This window comes from Urtica dioica, chromosome 7 (assembly GCF_054948205.1).
Source record: "Urtica dioica subsp. dioica isolate 48M chromosome 7, U.dioica_male_clone48M_v1_H2, whole genome shotgun sequence".
Lineage (NCBI taxonomy): Eukaryota > Viridiplantae > Streptophyta > Magnoliopsida > Rosales > Urticaceae > Urtica > Urtica dioica.
The window spans coordinates 42,094,603-42,115,634 of record NC_142762.1 but is presented as its reverse complement, the minus strand read 5'-3'; the positions used below and the strand labels follow the sequence as shown (position 1 = coordinate 42,115,634).

Sequence of the window (21,032 nt, the reverse complement as noted above, 5' to 3'; positions counted from 1 at the left end):
CCATCATCATCGTCATCATATTTCATAATTTGTTTTATATATTATTATTATTGTTCATTATTATTATTATTATTTATTAGGGTTATAGATAGGTAGAGTAGAGGGTGGCCACACACAGACGCGTGTCGCGGAAGAAAAAAATGGGCGGAGTCAAATTCGGGCCTAAATCGGGAAAAGAGAGTGAGAGATCAAAGCCCGATCCAATCCCCATTATATGGTCGGTGGGCTTCGCACGTGTCGCACATGCAATGGATGCTGACGTGTTACTCATTTTATTTTATAATAGCTATAATTTTTCCCATATATGTTTTTTATAAAGCGCTCCTTACATGAATATATTAGTAAAAGGCAAAAGACTTACATTACAAAAATAGTAAAATAGTGCGAAGGGAATTCAAAATCTTCTACCTGAATAAGATGAAAAGTGGATCACAAACAATCATAAATACAATAAAATAACTTGTGGATTATCTATTTATGTAGGTAACGAGTCATTTTCATATTACTACACGAATCACGAGCAGAAACGTCGGTCTTCACCTGTTGCAAATTGCGATTATTGAAATTACTGAACCTGCGCAACTGTTTCAGAAAGTGTTTGTAACAGAAAGTGCGACAGTTGCTGAAATTTAGAGAAACAACAAATTAACAATATGAGTGCGGAAATAATAAATAGACACCGGAGTTGGTAACCCAGTTCGGCAATCCGTGCCTACGTCTGGAGGGCCTTTGCCCGGTGGAAAGCAGTTTACTATGATAACGTGGTACAATAAGGATTTACACTCAACGACTCCCTCGCTAGCTACCCAACCTACGTCTATCCTCTTCAACAGCAACTTAGGCTCCCCCGAAGCATGAGATCCCCTCGATTCCCACAGAAAATCTCTCCCGAGACTTCTAAACGTGTTTCCCAACAAAAACAATTGAAAAACCTAACCTCTAGCTTCTAATACAATCACCCGTATATAGGCAACAAAGCAGAGGTAAAAGACACCTTAAAAGCTTGAACACAGGTCGTTCTAAGCTCAGCTAAACACTCAAATAAATCTCTCAAAAGGCGTCAGTGTAGAAGGTGAGGTGATGACCTATTTATATGAGAAAACTAGGTCAACACGAATCTTGAAGTCGGATTAGGAAGCCCATTATCTCATTAATCCACGCTGGAATCCTTCTTCAAGTCGGAGTAGCGAAGCCCAAAAGTGAATGGGCCGACACTGTTACACAGGACTGTTACAACACAAACTGCGACACTTGCGACAAAAAATTGTAACAAAGCCCAACGCTATCCGATAATATATTCCACGATTCTATATTATTTTGCCAACATTAAATCGTCAATTAATGTAACAACAATAGGGATCTTATTTAACTGAGATCCATGAATAAAGAAAATTATATTTTAAATCTGAACTAACTATTCCGATTAAAGATCGGGCGATACGAACACCGAATCAAATAAGTCTGGATTATTGAAACATAATCGAAAGAAAAAAAAACATAAAAAAGAAATATAAAAATAAAAAGTACATTCTTTCTAGATCGAGAGTATTTCGTTGGTCGAGAGCACCGAAATTTCTGTGTATTAAGAAAGACGACGACACCAAAAATTAGAAATCTAAGTCTTGATTTCTAGGGAGAGAGAGCGACGACTAAGCCATCTTAAACATCATTGAAAGCGATGCATCATTAACTAGATTGGTTATTGAGGTTTTTGTTTTTGTTTTTTAATATTTCGTGCACTACTCAATAACATATGCATACGTATATCATGAACAATCAATGTATGAATATATCGAGTATTAAAGTATAAATTACAGATATAACCTTTAAACTTCATAATATATGACAATTTTATGTTTGTAATATTTGAACCCGTATTTAAAGATCTCCTATTATGTGAATCAAATTAGACAATTGAGGTTATACATATTTTTTCATTGTTGAAATGCAACTAATAGTTGTGTATACACGTATTAGTTGGCATCCCGGCAAATTTTACAACCTTTCTTTAACATCCTATTATATAGTAGGATTATTAAAATCGGCTATCATGATTTTTTTGAAATATTAAATATATTATTTTACGTCACTATATGACTCTTATTAGGATTTTAGTCGACTTTCTTAGAGAATATTCTCTACAATTGCCAATTTAATTGCCTTTTTAAATAAATAAAAATTTCGAAAAAATATAAAATAGATCATAATTTACTCAATAAAAAAAATTTAGGATACAAACATGCTATTAATAGTAATATTAATAGATATACATCTGATATTTCTAAAAATTATGGAAATAATTGCGTAATTTATTTTTAAATAAATGATACATGATATCTTTCTTTAAGCTTTTTAAATACTCGGAATAGAACACAGAAACAATATTAATACGAAGATTCTGTAATTAGTCTTCTTTCTTACAGGTAGTTTCCGTGTATCTTTGTAGGTGTCCACATCTTGAGAGGAGTTTTCAATACATTGCTTAGGCGGCTACAATTAGTTTATTTGATATGTAATTCGTTAATGTTGCAAAGTGTATGTTCTTCAACTTAAAAAAAAAAAAAAAAAACGCGTAAACCAATATTGTAACAACTTATCGTTATTTCATCACAAAGATTCGTGATGACAAGCAAGAAATGCAAGTCGTACCTTGAAAACACATTACTAGTACTGTAGACGAATGAGAATATTCACAAACACTTGGTCACTCGTCAAGCCTTGACCAATTTACTCCTACTATTATTGTCTCGGAACTGACCAAGCATCACCATAGAAAAGTCATGGTCAATATGAATTTCTATGAAGATGTCGAAGTGATGTGCACTAGAGAGAGAGAGCAAGAAATATCCATATAGAGATAAGGACAACAATGTGACGAAATTATTTGATTCCAAAAAATATTATAGTGGCAATGATTGTCTCAAACTGATTTAGACTGGTATCATTGACAGACTTTCTTGATTTTGGTTTGGCTTTTTTAGCCAAGAAGTTACGTGGGTTTCCATTATTAACTTCCGTCGGAAAGTGTGACTGTGACGTGTCCAATTGTTAATTACTTTCCTAATATAATATGTTTTGCTGTCTATGTTGTCTTTCATTTTTGAAACCAAAGATTGTTTTGTGAGGTCGCCCATATGTCAAGTTCTTCAAAGTTCAAACTAAAAAACACGAGTCTCAGTGTCAGCCTGTAAAGTGTAACAAATAAAAAAGATGCTAGAAATAAACACTCGATCACCATGAAGTAATGTAATATTTTTATATTTTATCTAGAAAGAACTCATTATCTATCCTCTCTTCCTCGTTTTATCGGCAGCTTGTCAGATTAACAATTTTCCTTTACAAGCCTTATATTTTCTTAAAGCTCGTTAAAAAAATTAATCATGAACGGTATAATATGAAGATAGATTATTTATAGTTTATTTTTTGTTGTTTGGTATAAAAAAAATAGAGGATAATAATTTATATTCATTATACTAAAATTACTATATATATCATCATTATATCTGTACATAATAATTAAATTAATAAACGTTGTATTTGTAATTTACTCAAAAAATAATTTACATCCTTCTAAATGCATCAAAAAGAAATCAATCCCTCTAATTTTTTTCCTTTTGCTTTCTCTCCTCTACCATATACATCAGAAGGAAGTTGTCTTCGACTTAAAATTATTTATATGAAGAATGTTCACAAAAAAAAAAGGGTCTACAAAAAAAATGCTAAATAATCACAATTGGGTATCCTTTCTTGTCAACTCATGTAGAAATCTTGAGATACAGATCCAAGAAGTTTCTGAAAATCTGTGGCTAAGATGAATCATGAGTGCCGAGACTGTGTCAAGCGCAAAAGCATGAACCTCGGGTTTCACAGAGAAGCGGAGAAACATTGCTGTCCACACTTCCGGGGCCAACTTCACAGCTTGGCGTATACTCCGAAACCCCGTGATGACCCTCTTCATCATGTCGTGTTCCTCCTGTGTAGCCATCAACAGTCAGTACAAGCAACGAATCACTTACTTTCGGGCTAAAGAAAAACTTGCAACTCGGTCTTAGATAGACAATTGAGTTCGTATTATGCGGAAGGAAATACAAGAATAGACACTTCGGAGTGTAGTTCCAAGAGATAACCAATTTTAGGGGTTTCCTTCCTAAAATGAAAGATCGAAGGGACTGTGTGTGAAACGCAGAAAAATGCAAGGGAAAAAAAATGAGAATATATCGCATTTTCGTTGTCTTGTTTGGATAGATGAAAATTTGAGGGAAAGAGAACTTGATGGATACTATGGGGGAAGCACATATCACTAGAATGGAGATTCAATTTTCCTTCGAAATCGTGAGGAAAGCGTTTTCGTTGTCTTGTTTGGATAGATGAAAATTTGAGGGAAAGAGAACTTGATGGATACTATGGGGGAAGCACATATCACTAGAATGGAGATTCAATTTTCCTTCGAAATCGTGAGGAAAATCAAAATCCATGGGAAGAAATCATTTTCCGGATTCAGTATATTTGTGCCCTCTTTTCTTAATTCTTTAGTTGTCAATTTTCCAAATAAAACAATAAGGAAACCACTTTTCAACCTTTAAACTTTTCCGCACCATTCTTATTTTCTTGAATTTTCATTTTCTTTAGTCGAATCTGGGTCCCAAACTAAACCATTGAGATATTGCTAATTATTCAAGCTTTGCATAGACGGGAAACTGTTTTCGTGTAACGTACCATAGGCCCTAATTTAAAGTTTTATAATATAATGTTAAAAAAAAAATTAGAAAACAAACCTCTGATTTTCTTGTATTAATCCTTCCATTAAATATGCCGTCAACAACTTTATCATCCAAAAAAGCATCAGCGGCCTCAACAATATCTCGTAGAAGAAAAACTCGTACCCTCTGACCCTTTTTGGATAGAATGAACTCCAAAAGGTCTTCGGTAGCAGAAACAACGGCGTACATGTCAAAAGATTTCCACCCAAGAGGGCTTTGATTATTATCTTCCATACTAGAACGTTCCCCAGAAGATTCAGAAGCTTGATCAGATATTGCCACTATCTGAAAAAAGATACGCACATCAGTATCATATTCAGTTTAATAAAAAAATACACACTTAAAAGCAACCACTTAAAATGTGCAAGAAAAGTAAACCTCTAAAAAAAAACGTTTTCATCTGGAACTCTCAACTTTCAATTAGTCCATATTACGATAAAATCGCTTCTATCAACTGAGTTATGGAATTTCCATTTGAATAGACATTTTATCAGACGCAACAAATCTTTCGACTTATTGCCACATGGGCTAATGCTAATCCCATTTATGATATCTAAATATGGGTGTGAGTGATAAATGCCCATGATACAAGATGTTATGCCAGAGTGGAAAAACCTACCAAGCGTTCAAGCCGGTTCCATCTCATGGATCCGTTGTTACGGATAAGAAGCTCCCTCAAAATTCTCCGCATATCAGGATTTGGGTCCGCTAGAAGTCTTCCAATCACAAAGGGGTATGCACTCTCGACAACTTTAAACTCAGGATCAAGGACCTTTGCAGTACCCTCTAGCGATCCCAAGGCTCTTATAACCAGAGCATAGTCAGGAGGAAGTGAAAAATTAAATTCATACATAACATCGTACAACTGGTTCATGATTCCCTGATATCCAAGACAACAATGCAAGTCAAGAAGACAACATAAGAAAGGATAAAACAAGTTTTGAACAAAGATGTTTATTAAGAAACCTGGAAGTCTCTAGTCTGCCTAGCCCCATCTCCAAACGATGCCTTTAACGCACCTGAGACTGCGTGAATATCAACCTCTTCGGGAATAAATCCCAAGGAAAGAAAGTCATTTGCCAAACCCAGTGAGTCACGATTAACAAAGTGCACAAGCTGAAAGAAATGGAAACTTATCAACAACCATAAAAGCTCTGGTGTATTAGCACCGGGAAGGACAAATAAGACGAAGAAAACATAAACATTGGGCATTTATCAAAATTTAGTGAATGACTTTTGCTCTAGGCTGATGTGAATGAAGATATAACTGCAATTATTGATGGCACAAAAGCACAAGGATTACCATTTTAATGAGGCCCACTCGGTAGTGCCGGGGAATATCACCCATCATTCCAAAATCAAAATAAGCAAGAGAACCATTGTTAGAGGCAACAAGATTTCCTGGATGTGGGTCAGCATGAAAAAATCCCACCTCCAGCATTTGCCTCAAAGAGGAGTACACTCCCTGAAACAAAAACGTTGAAGCTGAAATGGGACCAAATAGTAAATGGTGCTTTATACGAATGAGAAATGTTCCGGCACATAGGATAATAAATTCTACCCAATACCTGGTCAATTAGTACTCTTCTGTTCAGAAAGGCCTTCTCCAGCCCAATTTCATCTGTAAGCTTAATTCCATCAATCCATTCCATGGTAAGCACAGCCTTCCGAGTGAAATCCCAATATATTTTTGGCACCTTAATATGACCCTCTTTTGCATGTTTGGAAATTTTCTCAGACATTTCTTCTTGGTGGCACTTTTGGCCATCCACTGCAAATGACAATAAAAATATATCATTTCATTATTTGTACCTTAAAAAAAAAAAAAAAAAGATTGTGGTCGAGAAATGAGAAGTGGACCTAACAGGGCAGACCAGAACATGGTTATAGGAACTAGGCTAGGCTAAACAATCGAACGTCCTAATTCTAATTCCCATAAATCATTAATCTTATCAGCATAATTTTTTCACCTCGAAACCAAATACTCGGAATTAAGCAACCCTGTATAAGCAGTAAAGTTGAGATATAAAAAAATAAAAATAAAATAAAAAACAAACGGATCCTAGAATATTTCTCAGCATGACACTTAGTTAAACTCGAATCAATTTACTGATAACATACACTTAGGTGAGATCATGGATGAAATTTCAGTATTTTTCAAAACATGATATATAAGTGATTGCAAAAATTGTCCTATGGATCTGTAAATAAAGTGCAATTTTGTACGAGTATAAAAGGACTTACCAGAACCATACAAAGAAGCAAATCGTTCAGCATTGTGTGCCTCTAAAACATAGTCAATTTCATCAAACATGTGCCTCACCTGTTCATCAAGAGAGACTAATTAACAAACTTTGGTTTAAGGTCCAGATTCTGAAGAATATTTTTCCTGTTGGTACAGATATAAAGAGTTCACTCACCATCTCGTTAACTGCAACTAATAGATCTTTACGAGCTTTAGCAAAACGCTTCAATTGGCCCCCAATCATATGGAATAGTAAGGCATCAAGGGTCAACGAAAGGGACATTCCAGGTCTTTGAACTTTAACAGCTACCAGCTCTCCAGTATGCAGATGAGCTGCAAAACTTGAAATTACAACATGAACCATTAAGCGTGAGATTTCCTTAAAGATGGAGACTATCTAAAACAATTAGGATAGTAGGTACTTTGCTGGTACACCAAGAGCTAGTTTTTGAAAGACTCTTAACCTTTATAGACCTGTCCCAAGGACGCTGCTGCAACGGGTTCTGCACTTATGTCTGCAAATATCTGAGAAATTGGAGCTCCTAACTGGGTTTCAATTGATTTTATAGCAATTCGAGTTGGAAATGGAGGTATTTGATCCTAAAAAAAAAAACAATGTTTAAGAATGAGAGAGAAAAATAAAAAGAAAGTAAAAAAATTGTACCAACCTGCAACTTAGAAAGCTCCTGGCAATATATAGTTGGGAGTATATCTGGCCTAGTGCTTAAAGCTTGGCCAAGCTATCGCCGAAACAAAGATAATTAGCCATGTAATGACCATTATCAACCAATAAAGAAACCGTATATCACATTGGTCGACTTACCTTGATATAGAAAGGTCCCAACTGGATAAGAGTTTCACGAAACTGCAAAAAAATTGCAAAAACCGTATGAGGATCTGTTTTTATTTATTTATTATTATTTATCTAAGTTCAGCACTATAGACTACAAACAAAACCCAGTACCTTGTTAGCACGTTTCTTAATATCTCGTATGAAGAACTGCCAAATGGACAGCTTGACTACATGGAATGAAACAATTGTCGCCCTGTACAAGGCCAAAAAGGGGCCAAAACGGTAGACTGTGGAAAAACTTTTAGAGCTTTGAGTCCCTAGAATCAAACCAAATTCTGATTCTAGTGATTCCTTCCTTAACTTTGCATATTCGGCCGATGGTCCTTCACCGTGCACACTGGTGAAGCCAGTTGAATATCTGTCCGACAAGAAGCGCAACATTCATCAATTTTACGGTAACAATACATAAAAATGAAATGACTAAATACTGGACATAACAATCAACTCACGGTTGTTTCAGAGACAAGTAATAATGAATCCCAGTGTTCTCACATCTCGACACCGAGGATTTCGTCAACACGGACTCTATAACGCTTTCACGGTGTAGACCTGAACTCAAATAATAACCGTCAATTCCACTATATGCAGCTTCGTTGCGGATGATAATTCTAACATAATTCATTCGAATGCGCAGTAAAGTGCTAAACTTGCAACCTTAGCAATCAGGAAATTTCATAGACAAAAGAAAAGAAGTTGTGAAGCGATGGTTCGATACATGGCAAAATTTGGATGAAATGCGACATTCGGAACGAATTAAGAGACAAAACTTCATCCATAACGTTAGATTGATAGGCATTTCAACCGAATTCAGGTATCGATTTAAAAGGCGAAATCGTTACAAATCGAATTCAAAGTCTACATATAAATCAACATTCGCGAGCATCGTGAATGCGTGTTTCACCGGAAACAAAACACAACAATACATTACTTTCGACTTTTCACGTAGCAATACAGAGTTTTAAGTGCGTAAAAACAAACAAAAAGATCTCGATCAAATTCTTCCAGAATTAACACAGGTCAAAGAGAATGGAAAAGTATAGAGCAGTACTCGGTGAAACCAGCCGGTACTGGCGGCGACGATTCAGAGCGGCAAAGACATTCCTCATCGGCGGCGACGATCGCATGACAAAAAGCGGAGTCTAGTTAGATAGGCATTTGAACGAGAAGAAGCAATTGCTGCAGAGAAGGTGTTTGTTGAATTGCGCTAGTGAAAGGTGGTCGCGATGGCATTGGCACGCAGAGTGCGAGAGACCTGCGTGTTGATGTGTATCTGCTTGGAGGCTCAGGAAACTGCCACGTGTGACTTCTGCACCGTCACTAACTCATTTCTCGGCCACACCGATCTGCTTGGTACGCGAGCGTGACCGTTTTCTCCTCTCGTATTACTTCACTTTATTCGATTACAATAACAAATTTATTTATTATGTTCTTTAATAATAAGCGTGTGATTTGCTTCTTAACCATAATTGCCACCGCCAATAATTTGTTGCAAATAGACATTATCGTAGTTTTGTTTTAAGATTTTAGTCCAAAAAAAACAAAAAATATTCAAAAACTAAGGTTTTATAGCTTGGTAGTCAATAATAAATTTGATTTTTTTACTAAATGAGCAAAAATTTGTTAATTTTATAAATTAGCCATTGACAAAAATTGTGGATGATCAAATATTTAAAATACTCTACATTAAACATTTCATAATTGAAATAAAAAAAAATGAGAAACGCTAAGAATATTATTCAATACGAGAAAAATAAAATTACAAAATTAAACAGACGTAATTCGAAATCGCACTTTAATAATATTTTTTTTTACTGATGATTTCTTTTTATTTTACTGAGTTTTGTGATGAAGAATTCGATTTTCGTGTTCTTCGCAAGAGAGAAATTCAGAAGAGGAAACTTTTATTTTATTTTGTTAAAGTGATTTTGTGCTGAATGGGATATTAGACATATAATTACACGGTTAATAAGGAGAGAGAGAGAGAGATAGAGTGTGAGTCTGTATTTATTTGAAAAGAAGATCCCAAATTAAACAAATTAATTAAAATTTTCATTTATAATTTATTAATTTCGAAAATAAAAAAAATATAAGGGCAAAATCGAAAGTAAAATTTTGGTTTAATTGTCACATCATCAAAATTGACAATTTAAACAAAAATATTAAAACGTTTTCTATCTTACAATTTCAACGTTTCAAATGGGTTAATTCGTCTATTTTTTCAAAAAATAATCCACCAGGTTCATAATAAATTAATTAAATAAAAAAATTAGTTTAATTTACTATTTAGTTAATTATTTTACCGCGGATTTGATGGGCTATTTCGGCTATTTCTTTTTTAATGAAATGAAACTTCGATCACTTTTTTTTAAAAGTGTGTTATTGAACTAGTGGTTTAATTGTCCATAATTGCCATCAATAAAATTATTATTATATAATAAAAAAAATTATCAATATATAGTTTGAGAATTTATTATTATATATATATTTTTTTGCGTATGATTAATTTCAAAGAAATTATTATGGCATTTCTAACCACAATATTGAATTTAGTGTTTTAGCCCAATTTTTTTTACTCCAAATACACTATCAAATTTCAGACTAAATATATTGAGAAGAATATGTTGCAATTAGTTAATTTCTTTTAAAATTTTAGTATTTATTTTATTAAGAAAATAGCAATATTCTTACATAATCATAATCAAAGAAAATAGCCGCACGAGCTAAGGCACATGTTTACATAATCAAATTTCCCTTCATAAATACAAACTAACGCGATCCGAAAGCTCAAGTCCAAGAAAAGGGATTTTCGTACAAGCTAAGGAAAGGGTTTAGCGAATTTGAAAACTATTGTATCTGAGCGTTATTTCATCTCTGAATCTCCGATCTGTTCATCTATGGCGAATCAGCAAGTCTCAGCGCGGCCGTGGATACTCGAAGCCCTTCCTCTGCTGGTTGTCATTCTCATTGCTGCTCATGTCTTCGCTTTGGTAATGTCCAAGACCTTTCTATCTATTCTTTCCAGGCTATTTTCGAAACTGATATATGATTATTTGGTTCATTGTTTCAGGTCTATTGGATTTACAGACTAGCGAGTGAGAAACAGCCTCAGAGGAGAAAAGCGCATTGATGAATCAGGATGTGAAAGGTCAGTTCATAACCCTAATTAGTTTATTATGAATGGATTACTAATCAGTTTAGCTGGTTTGGGTACTAATTTGATATTCATGGAAATATAATCCGATTAAGGAGATTTCAGTTCAGTGTAGAGTTTTAAGCACTTGATTGTGTGTGCACTTTTTTATTTTTAGTTGCTTTTGGAATAAAAAAAACTCTCATTAACAAACACAAGGTGTACTCACAGGCTTCCATTGAAGTGCTTTTGTTGAAGTGTGTTGAATATTTCATCGGATTCACACGATTAGAGAAGATTCGTTACATGTCTCCAATCAACCGGATAATTCTTCTCTTTTTCAGTTTTTTTCCTTTCTCTGTTGGAACCCTGAGTATAAATTTTCTGGCTGTAAAGGTACCAGATACCAAATGTGTGGCTCACTTATTAGTTTTGTTCGTGATGTTCATGGGTACTTTACCTTTTTCTTTGTAGTGGATTGTGTTTGGTTTCCCAACGATGTAAAATAAAAATAAAGGGAAAGGTGCATATTTCTTGTTTGTTTCGGGACTTTGGGTTATCACTTCATCATGTATGCTTTCTTTGTTTAGAATTTATAAGGAATAATCGGGCTAATCTGTTCCCTCCTACGGACAAGCTATTCAAAAAGAAAAAAAAAATGGGAACAATTATTGATGTCTTATTTAATCCTTTTACAATGCAGCCTCGAGTGGTAGAAAATACTGGATTTAGTTTTGTTGATAGTCCTATTCGCATCCCCGTTCCTTTACGCTTGTATCTGTGGCAAGTAGAACGGTTATCTGGTCGGGATTTCATTGAAATCTCTTTGTCGACTACTCTGGTCATCAAACTTCTTCTTATATGTTATTATTATAATTTTATTTGCTGTGATCATAGTAGTAAACAAGAAGGAGAGAAGAGTGAAATGGCATAGGATTTAGCCTTTTTCAAAAAAGACCTTCTTATACACTAAACTTTGTGTTACCTTCCAGGAAAAATGCTTTGATTGCCCAGCCTTTTGCGTCTATCAGTGCCTACATTGTTTCGTACAAGATAATGCTATGCACTAAACCAATGCCCAATTTCTTGGACTGATACAGTATTAGCCTTCTTGCTTCCATTTAAGTTTCCAGTTCAACTACGTAACATTTTCTCCCAAATTTCTTGCTCAGAGGAACTTTCTGAACCATGCTTTTTTTTCCCTTTTTATGTAGGTAATTTGTGGTTGTAAAGAACTTATTAAGCCTAGTCCGTTGAGTTTTATTTTTTCAAAACCCAATTTTTTTTCCATATGCACGTCTACGAATTTTTTTGGCAATGAAGGTGATTGGTAAATCCTTCTTGCTTGGGGGTTTTATTTGGATTTTTATGCTTCATAAACTATTGGACTCACATGCTCACCTTACATTATGTAAGTTTATTTTATATAGTGTATATAATGTAAATTTACCGACTGTGGTGTAACTTATTTAGCTTCGACGCAGTGATATTTATTTTATGAGTGTTGGGCACTTGTTTGGATACAATTCTGACTTCTGTGTTAACAACTAGCTTGGCAATGGTAACAATAGTTTGGCTTCACGCCATAGCTTTCTTTATACTCAGATCTTATATTTATTACATTGAACGATCTGCATTGAATTTTATAAGCTATTCAAACCAATCAGCGTTCTCAGGAATAAACATATTGTTTCTATCAGTAAAGAAAAATTAATCAAGGTTATGGTTTGCAAACTTTATTCCTAAGCAATAGTAGCATCAGGGATTAACTGGGAACACAAATTAGTTTTAGACGATTGGAAAATAAAATCATTGGTCCGACTACTTGTTACTTGTAATGTATCTAGTGCCTTGTATGTTCTTGGCCTTTGAAACAAAATAAGGAGAATCGTAATGGGCTCTAACAATCCTGTGCCTATAAATTTGCGAGGACCCAGGCATAAACCAGAGCAATCAGAGGAATATGTTCCGTACTGTTTCGGCCAATTTTTTTAACAGTACCAGAACAATGGAAGTTCTGGTGCGATACTAGGCACAGTTCACATATGGGATTCTACTTCACATGAGAAGGTGTTTTATATTTTGCGTTGGCTTGGGTTTAAGTTCATTTTAATTTGAATGTTTTTTTTCTTACATTAGTAGAAGAGGACATTTCTAAATTAAGTTTAGTGTCGTAAGTATGGTAAATTCTACCTTGCAATTAGCCGTTTGGTAGATGGCACTGAAAATTTTGTAGGCTGGAGAATTTGGGACAAAAGATTTGATGGCATGATGAGAAGTTTTATGGTTGTATTTTATTTTGTCATGTGAAGATGTAGTATTTAGCTGAAACGGTTATTCGAGAGTTTTTGCGATTTTAACCGATTATTTGATAAGTAGTTTCGAGTTGATAATGTTAAGCAATAATATTTTAAATGAGATCAGATGCTCGGTTGTTGATGTTTGAGTCAGGTCTTGTTGGAAGGTTTTTAAGTTCTTGAACCTGTTTAATTAAGCTCCTACATGATACTTATCTGTGCCTAACCATTAACTTCCAAAGTCTGCGGTTCAGATAAGTAAGTAGAGTAGTAGATATATATGTAAGACTAGGTTGTGATGTAATTATTAATGCTCTGTAGGTTTTGGGTAGAATTTGAATGTCTGCACGTATATAACTTGATGTGATATTTATAAACTCGTAATCCTTTGGGCATCGGTTTATTCTGACTTTTGAGGTTGTAGATTATTGGTGTGATTTAAAAAAAATATATATAGAAAATAAGTAGTGAATATGTTTTTGTTGCATGTCAACAAAATTATTCGAATTTCTCTCTCTATTCATTAGAGATTCCTCAAACTGTATATGCTATTATTGCTTCATTTTCCTGAATTATAAGCCTGCGTGTACTGTATTCTCTTTCTATAATCTTCAAAATAATTAGAGGCGCTGAAGGACTTGAAGCTGTAGAGTGTCAATCATTATGCTAAGTCCAAATTAGACAAGAATTAGCTATAGCTTGGTCCGCAGTATGTGTTGCCCTTTTGCATTATTGTTTCTTCTGTCTTCCCTTTTGACATATCTTGAGAGGTAAAAAAAAAAAAAAATTACACATTTGGTTTATAATTTCGGGTGATTGATAGTTGAAATCAGTTCAAGAGATATTTCGTTTGCTTTGACTTCTAACCGTCCAAATAATTTCACTATACAAAAACTACTCTGTCCCTTGCCTTTATACTAACTAACTCGGCCCAGGTATATAAATCTTTTATTTCCATAAAAATGAATCGAACATGCTGGTGTCAAACTCAAACATGCATGACCCGCACACCGCCAATAAAGTAATACCCGAAAGTGTGTCCTCTATTCTTTAACGTAGTATTTCTGTTAGCCAATTTTTTTGTCTCACATTTCATTAAGAAAGTTTCGTTAGACTTAATGCAAGTTAGTATTTCCATTAATTTTCATTAAATAATAATAAAAGAAAACATTTTAATGGAAAATGGAAGAGACTCAAATATTAAAATTTTAAAAAAAGGTACTAATAAATGAATTGCATCTTTATTAATAACTTAAAAAAAAGGTAAAAACATTACAATAAGATTATGAGTAAAACATTACAATAATCATGTTTTGAAAGTTTATGTCGGGACAGGTTGGAATTTGTCGTTTGTAAAACCAGATAAAAGAGTAATACTCTTCAACGACCCTAGTATGATTATGTGTCATGTAATCATGTCCAGTATGACATGTTAATAGTGTAGAAATGTAAGATAACCCTCAAATTTCATTCGGAGGTCTAGAATGCATGCAAAACCATATAGTTTGGAATATTTGAAGTTAACCAATATAAAAAAAAAAAAAATTGCTCTCATAGCTGTGACACATGGTTGAAATATTTCAAAATGGTTGCAATCGTGAAGATGTTCGGAAATTTTTGTAACACTCTCTAAATAAGATGTGGATGTGTAAACGGCGGACAATGCACATGTTTCATCGTAAAAAAAACGTGAAGAAAATGAGTAAAACACTTAGCCACTGCGATGTCTGCTTCGGTTGGCCTTCGTTTTTGTACACATATTCACGGATAACCCTCAACATATCTATCGATTAAGAAGGAATTCAACATTAAAAATGTTGAGTTCCACCTAATCCTGTTGTCGGTGTGGAAGGCCTTCTTGTCAAGACCGTTAAATAAAAAATGCCTCTTAAATTTGTCTACTCTCTGGGTTGAATTGTTTATCCAAGTTATGCCTTCTCTAATCTTACTAATACACTCGTCAAAATGCATAAACCCGACTTTCACTATGAGGTTTATGATACGTGTAGCACATCTTTGGTGTAAAAGAGAGTCTTGATTGAGTATCTTAATGCATAAAGCTCTCACCATGGAGTCGTTGTTGGTGTCGTTATCAAGAGTTATGGAAATGATTCTCTCACTTAAAGTTCCACTCTTTTATAATATCTAGAAAAATTCCTAATATGGTATCTATTGTATGATTACCCTCTATTCTTTTAAGGGCTATGATCATCTTGTTTAGATTCCAAACATAATCTATGTTATGAACTACAACACTCATGTAGTCCATTTCAGTGTTTCCCGACCAAATATCATAAATGAGTGCTACATTAAACCGAACAGACATGAAGCAAACTCTAAGTGTATCTTTTTTTCTAATTTTTTTTTTCATAATTTCTTTACGAAGAGTTTTTCTTTTAGTAATATTAATATCATGAACTAGATAATGCACAAATCTACTAAAGCCTTCACTTTCTACGCGAGAAAAGGAATGGTCGGTAGTAATTATGTATATACAAGTTTTTTTAATTCAACGGGATCGTGAGTAATTACCTGATATGAACAACATCCGGCCTTGATACACATCTTGTAGTGGTGGCGCAAGGAGGAAGTCTCGTGAGTAGAAGAGTCGGTTTTGATGAGCTTCCCACATTTGCTACATAGACCCTTCTTTTCTTCGACATCGTGGATCTCCTGAAAGTGTTTCCACATTTCGGAACGTGGTTTTCTTTTCTTCTTTGGTTGTTGAGCTTGTGGATTTATTGGTCTTCGAGATTTGATGGATCTTCGTGTGGAGGAAGTGACTCTTATTATGGTGATGGAGGATGTGACTCGTGTTGAGGTGGTGGAAGAGGTAAATGATCTTGAAATCTACGAAGTTGTTCTTGATATACTAAGTAAAGGTTTTCGTGCGAATGTTGGTGGGAGCTAGATGGTTGGTCATGAATAGGTTGAGCATGCGGATGTTATGTATAATACTGTTATTGAATTGGACGAGCATGAGGTGGAGGTTTGTTGAGAAAGACATTGTGGTAGATATTCTGGTTGATAATGAAAGTTTGGGGCGAATCGGGCTAATTCTAGAGAGACATTTGGAGGATGCCATTGTGGTGGTTGGTATTCATTGTTTTCGTAATTGTGAATTTGACATAGGTTTAACCAGTTTAGTGGAAATTAGTGTGGTGGAGATGGTTGTTGAACTTCTTCGTGTTGTTCATATTCTTGTTGTGATTGTGATGATGTGAGAGTGCGACTAGAACTTTGACGCGATTCACGTGAACTTCGACGTGAACCTCGGTGAGATGATGACTCACCAGACATGCTTATAAACTATAATTATAAAAATTTAAATATATATAATACATTTTTTTTTATAGATAATAACTATAAAACTATAATTTTAGAACTATAATTTTAATAATTTAACTATATAATATATTTTTTAAATCAAAACTATATAATATAAATTAAACTTATAATAAAAATTTATATAATAAACTTAAGTATGTAATATATATAGAAAGTTTATAGAGAGAAATGTAGATTGTAGAGAGATTTGAGAGAGTTGAGAATGTGATTTATTGTGATAATAGAATGAAAACCGGGTATATTTATAGTATAAATTGAGGGATGGATGAAAGTGTAAAAATGTTGTTATTTTTTGAGCTCAAACGGTAATAAACGGATAAATATTATCAGTCATTGATGTCCAAACGTTAACAAATTCAGTGACTGAGATTGCATGTTTAAATGCCTCCTATGTAACGTCCACTTTTAACGGTAATTAAAAATATGTCAATTTTCGACAAATTTCTCTATCATTTTCAACACTTGGCTGAAGTTTTTTTATTTTTTTATTTTTTATTTATTTATGAGTCAAACGAAAATCGGCACTTCCGTCAAACACATCATGAAATTCGGAATATGAAAGTCTTATTTCCTTTAGGGGTGAAATCGGTTCGGTTCGGTTTTGGACCAATTTGAAAATCGAAACCGAATTTTCAGTTTTGAAAATTTTGGACCAATGACCCAACCAAATTGGTCAAAAACTGAAATTCGGTTAACCGAAAATTCGGTTAACCAATTCTGTAAAACCGATAACCAGTTTTATAACCGTTTTAAAACTGGTTAACCAATCCTTAAACCGGTTAACCGATTTCAGAATTTGATGACCAAATTTAAAGATCTTACAATTATCCAAATAAGTTATACGGTTCAAATCGGTTATCCGATTTTAAAACTGGTTATCCGATTTCAAAATTGGTTATCCGTTTTATATAAAAATCGATTAAATAACCGATAACCGAATTTTTATATATTCAAAACTGATAATCGAACCGGTTCTTAAATTCGGTTTTGGTTAATCGAACCAAATTTTCAGTTTGATGACGTGACACCAAATTTCAATTCCGGATTGATTCGGTTATCGATTTAACCAATTTTCGATCAATTTTTTTACATCCCTACTTTCCTTCCGAATGCCAGGATGACCAGGATCATTATTGGCACGGTCATGTAGCTTGGTTCTTTTGGAGCTTATAATATTCGAATTTATAAGCACTTTTTGTTTCGTTTCGTTTTATTTTTACTTGCATCGAATCATTGGCCGGCGTGGATGGTTGTTTTTTGCTTAATTTATTCAAGCGTGACACGATTAAGTATTGAGTCGCGGATCAACCGTGTTTAATGACGTAATTCAAAGCTGTGAAAATAAAAAGCTGGTGGGTCATGGTGCCACGTGTTCGACGGGAAGTAGTCTGGACACACACGTCTGCGTCCAATGGTGAGTGGCATCATGACCAAAACTTGCATTTGCCCATTGTACGTAATTGGTTTTGCCACGTGTCCTATCAGACGAGTTTTAAGTAAATGTAAAAAAAAAATAGTCCCCAACACGGTGTCAAATTTATCGTTACGTCCTTACTCTCCGCGATCTGTTTTGGTCTTATATGTCTTCCTCTTTATTCGATTAAAACTAATAGAATCTGTTTTCGTTGCCAATGTGACTAGTCATTGTAGATTCTCTCTCTCTTTTCTTCTTTTTACCTTCTCTTTTTAAATGTGTCAAAAGTTGAAAAGTATTTTGTGCTGTAGAAGTTATATGAAAATCTGGTACTCATGAATGTCCCAGATCCTCTTTATCTCTTTTTCCCCCGATTACTAAATAGGATTAATATCTCAGTCTTGACTTTTAAGGGAAGGTTTAATTTATTTTAGATTTGCGTTGAATAATATCTTATATTTCCTAATTCTTAGAGGGCTAAATAATGGTTTGGTTGAATTAGGAAGGCATCGACTACATATTTCAAGTTTCAACGAGTTAAATCAATTTTTCTTTCACACCGTAGTTCATATACATGTAAATTGTTGATTCGTTTGATACGAAGCTCAAGTCATAAATCTTAACGCAAAAATCTATGGACTAGAGAACCTCCGCAATAAAAAAATAAAAATAAAAACAATCTTCAGGTTACAAATTACTCGAGTCCAAGGTGAGCTTGCAAAGGTTTTGTGATACGAACTCTTCTAATGTGGGGTTTTCCACAACTGTCACGCCAACATTATGAAGCCGAAAACAAGTCAGCGAAATTGACATCAAACTACATTTAATTTAATTTTGTTTTGGGTTCGACTTCAACAGCAACACTGATGTATAAAATTATTAATTGTAGAAAAAAAAAACAATTAGCATCTTATTCAAAAGAAAAAGAACAAAAACCTGACGTAGGGTGATTGATAGGAATGGCAACGGGTACGAGTTTTAGCGGGTACACTAATACCGGTACCCGTACCCGTCTATTAAAATACCCGTTAACCCGTACCCGTTAATCCGGTTTTCCCAACGGGGCGGGTAACGGGTATACCCGCCGGGTGACGGGTGCCAAAATTGAGCACCCACTAACCCGTTAACCCGTTTAAAAAAAAATAAAAAAATAATTTTTAATAAGAATCAAAACAACAACCTACTCATTATGATGTAATCTAATGTTTTCTTAAAAAAATATCTAGTTTTTTTCCATAAAAATAATTAACGGGCGGGTTAGCGAGTTAACGGGGCGGGTTTAACATTTTCGCTACCCGACCCGTACCCGCTAAAATACTAACGGGTAATACCCGTTAGCCCGTTAACTCATTTTGAACGGGTATTACCCGACCCGTTAAGACCGGGTAACGGGCGGGCTAACGGGTTTCGTGTAAAAATGTCATCTTCTCCGATCTTTAATTCTTATCTAGAAAAGCTATTCGCTCGAAAGAAAAATGCCTAGAGAAATCAATAAATAATCAAATGGGAAAAAAAAAAATATGGCCAAGCAAGCAATTGCTCTGCTGGCATAAGAATAAAGGCAGGGCAATTTGGTAATACAACCAAGACACTCCAATATTTTCGCGTATATTATCACACTATTAGATTAGACTTCCTCTCTCTCTCTGCCTTTCTCTCTACACTCTCCAAAAGAACTATCGGAGAGATTGAGATTGGCCCAACCCAAAAGCCACATTGTAAAATGTGCCCAAAAACCAACCGAGACCATCCCAGCTCCGGCGAGTCCACCGCCGGAGACTCCGACTGGCTGACCGAGACGATCAACGGCGGATCGCTCCGCCGCGTGGACCTCCACGCCGGCACAAACGGCTGGGCTTCTCCGTCGGGAAATCTCTTCAACCTCCGTTCCAAAACCTACCTAACGAAGCGCCAAAAATCCCCCGGCGGCGACTACCTCCTCTCCCCCGCCGGCGTCGACTGGCTCAGATCCACCTCCGGCAAGCTCGACCACGTCCTCTCTCGGCCGGACAACCGCGTCGCCTCCGCGCTCCGCCGTGCTCAGGCCGACGGAAAGTCCGGAAAAAGCTTCATCTTCGCGGTGAACCTCCAAGTCCCCGGAAAAGACATCCACAGCGCAGTGTTCTACTTCGCCGCGGAGGATCCGATCCCGGCTGGATCGCTTCTCCAGCGATTCATCGACGGCGACGACGCGTTCCGCAACCAGCGGTTCAAGATCGTGAACCGGATCGTGAAAGGACCGTGGATCGTGAAGAAGGCGGTGGGGAATTACAGTGCGTGCCTATTAGGAAAAGCTCTGACGTGCAATTACCATCGCGGCCCTAACTACCTCGAGATCGACGTCGACATCGGAAGCTCCGCCATAGCCACCGCGATCCTCCACCTTGCCCTAGGCTACGTCACCAGCGTCGCAATCGACATGGGCTTCCTCGTCGAGGCTCAGGCCGAGGACGAGCTCCCGGAGAAGCTCGTCGGAGCCGTTAGGGTTTGCCAAATGGAGATGTCTTCCGCTACGGTTGTCGGCGCGCCGCCGGGGCAGAGCGTCGCTAGGGGTGTGGCGAAGGTCAACCATCACGGCTCCGGCGACGATGACGATGACGATTAGTTTTTTTTTTTTAATAATTAGGGTTTTTAATTTAATTTTCGATGATCTGGCCATCTGGTTGGTGAATGTGAATTGGGGGATTTTCGATGGGGATTGGTGGTGGGGGTTTCAGATGAGCATGACAACACCATTGATTCGGTGGAGAGTGTAGATAATTTCATTAAAAAAAAATTATAATACCTGAAACGACGACGCATCATTCGTTTTTCACCCATTTTTTTTTTTTTTTCGTTTTATTTACAGCTATTTCTTCAGACTCTCTGGCTCTCTGAATTATTAATTTTTTTTTCTTGTTTTGTTCACTTTAAACACACAGAACTTTGCAAGAGGGGTGTTGAGAATTCTTTTGTGGGACTCGAATAAAATGGAGATATGTGTGT

General features: G+C 35.6%; 2 protein-coding genes and 1 pseudogene across 3 annotated transcripts; 2 read left to right on the top strand and 1 right to left on the bottom strand.

The window, feature by feature from the left end:
* Positions 1-3,640: 3,640 nt before the first annotated feature.
* On the bottom strand, positions 3,641-9,277 carry LOC149391729 (Protein kinase superfamily protein). Its single transcript, XM_089618848.1, has 14 exons — positions 8,907-9,277; positions 8,308-8,407; positions 7,970-8,216; positions 7,829-7,870; positions 7,674-7,745; positions 7,470-7,605; positions 7,181-7,338; positions 7,005-7,083; positions 6,329-6,531; positions 6,064-6,225; positions 5,727-5,876; positions 5,380-5,640; positions 4,776-5,045; positions 3,641-3,973 (listed from the first exon to the last, which is right to left on the bottom strand). The coding sequence occupies exons 1-14, from the start codon at positions 8,980-8,982 to the stop codon at positions 3,728-3,730; spliced, it is 2,202 nt and encodes a 733-aa protein (XP_089474974.1). The 5' UTR covers positions 8,983-9,277; the 3' UTR covers positions 3,641-3,727.
* A 1,319-nt stretch (positions 9,278-10,596) lies between these two features.
* LOC149391728 (uncharacterized) lies at positions 10,597-12,492 on the top strand. Of its 2 annotated transcripts, none has more exons than XM_089620543.1 (3): positions 10,597-10,845; positions 10,926-11,003; positions 11,981-12,492. In XM_089620543.1, the coding sequence occupies exons 1-2, from the start codon at positions 10,753-10,755 to the stop codon at positions 10,983-10,985; spliced, it is 153 nt and encodes a 50-aa protein (XP_089476669.1). In that variant the 5' UTR covers positions 10,597-10,752; the 3' UTR covers positions 10,986-11,003; positions 11,981-12,492. The 2 variants fall into 2 exon arrangements, with proteins under 2 accessions (XP_089476669.1, XP_089476668.1); XM_089620542.1 differs by lacking the exon at positions 11,981-12,492 and adding an exon at positions 11,220-11,532 and having other exon boundaries at positions 10,603-10,845.
* A 7,168-nt stretch (positions 12,493-19,660) lies between these two features.
* On the top strand, positions 19,661-21,032 carry LOC149391727 (protein ENHANCED DISEASE RESISTANCE 2-like pseudogene; annotated as a pseudogene).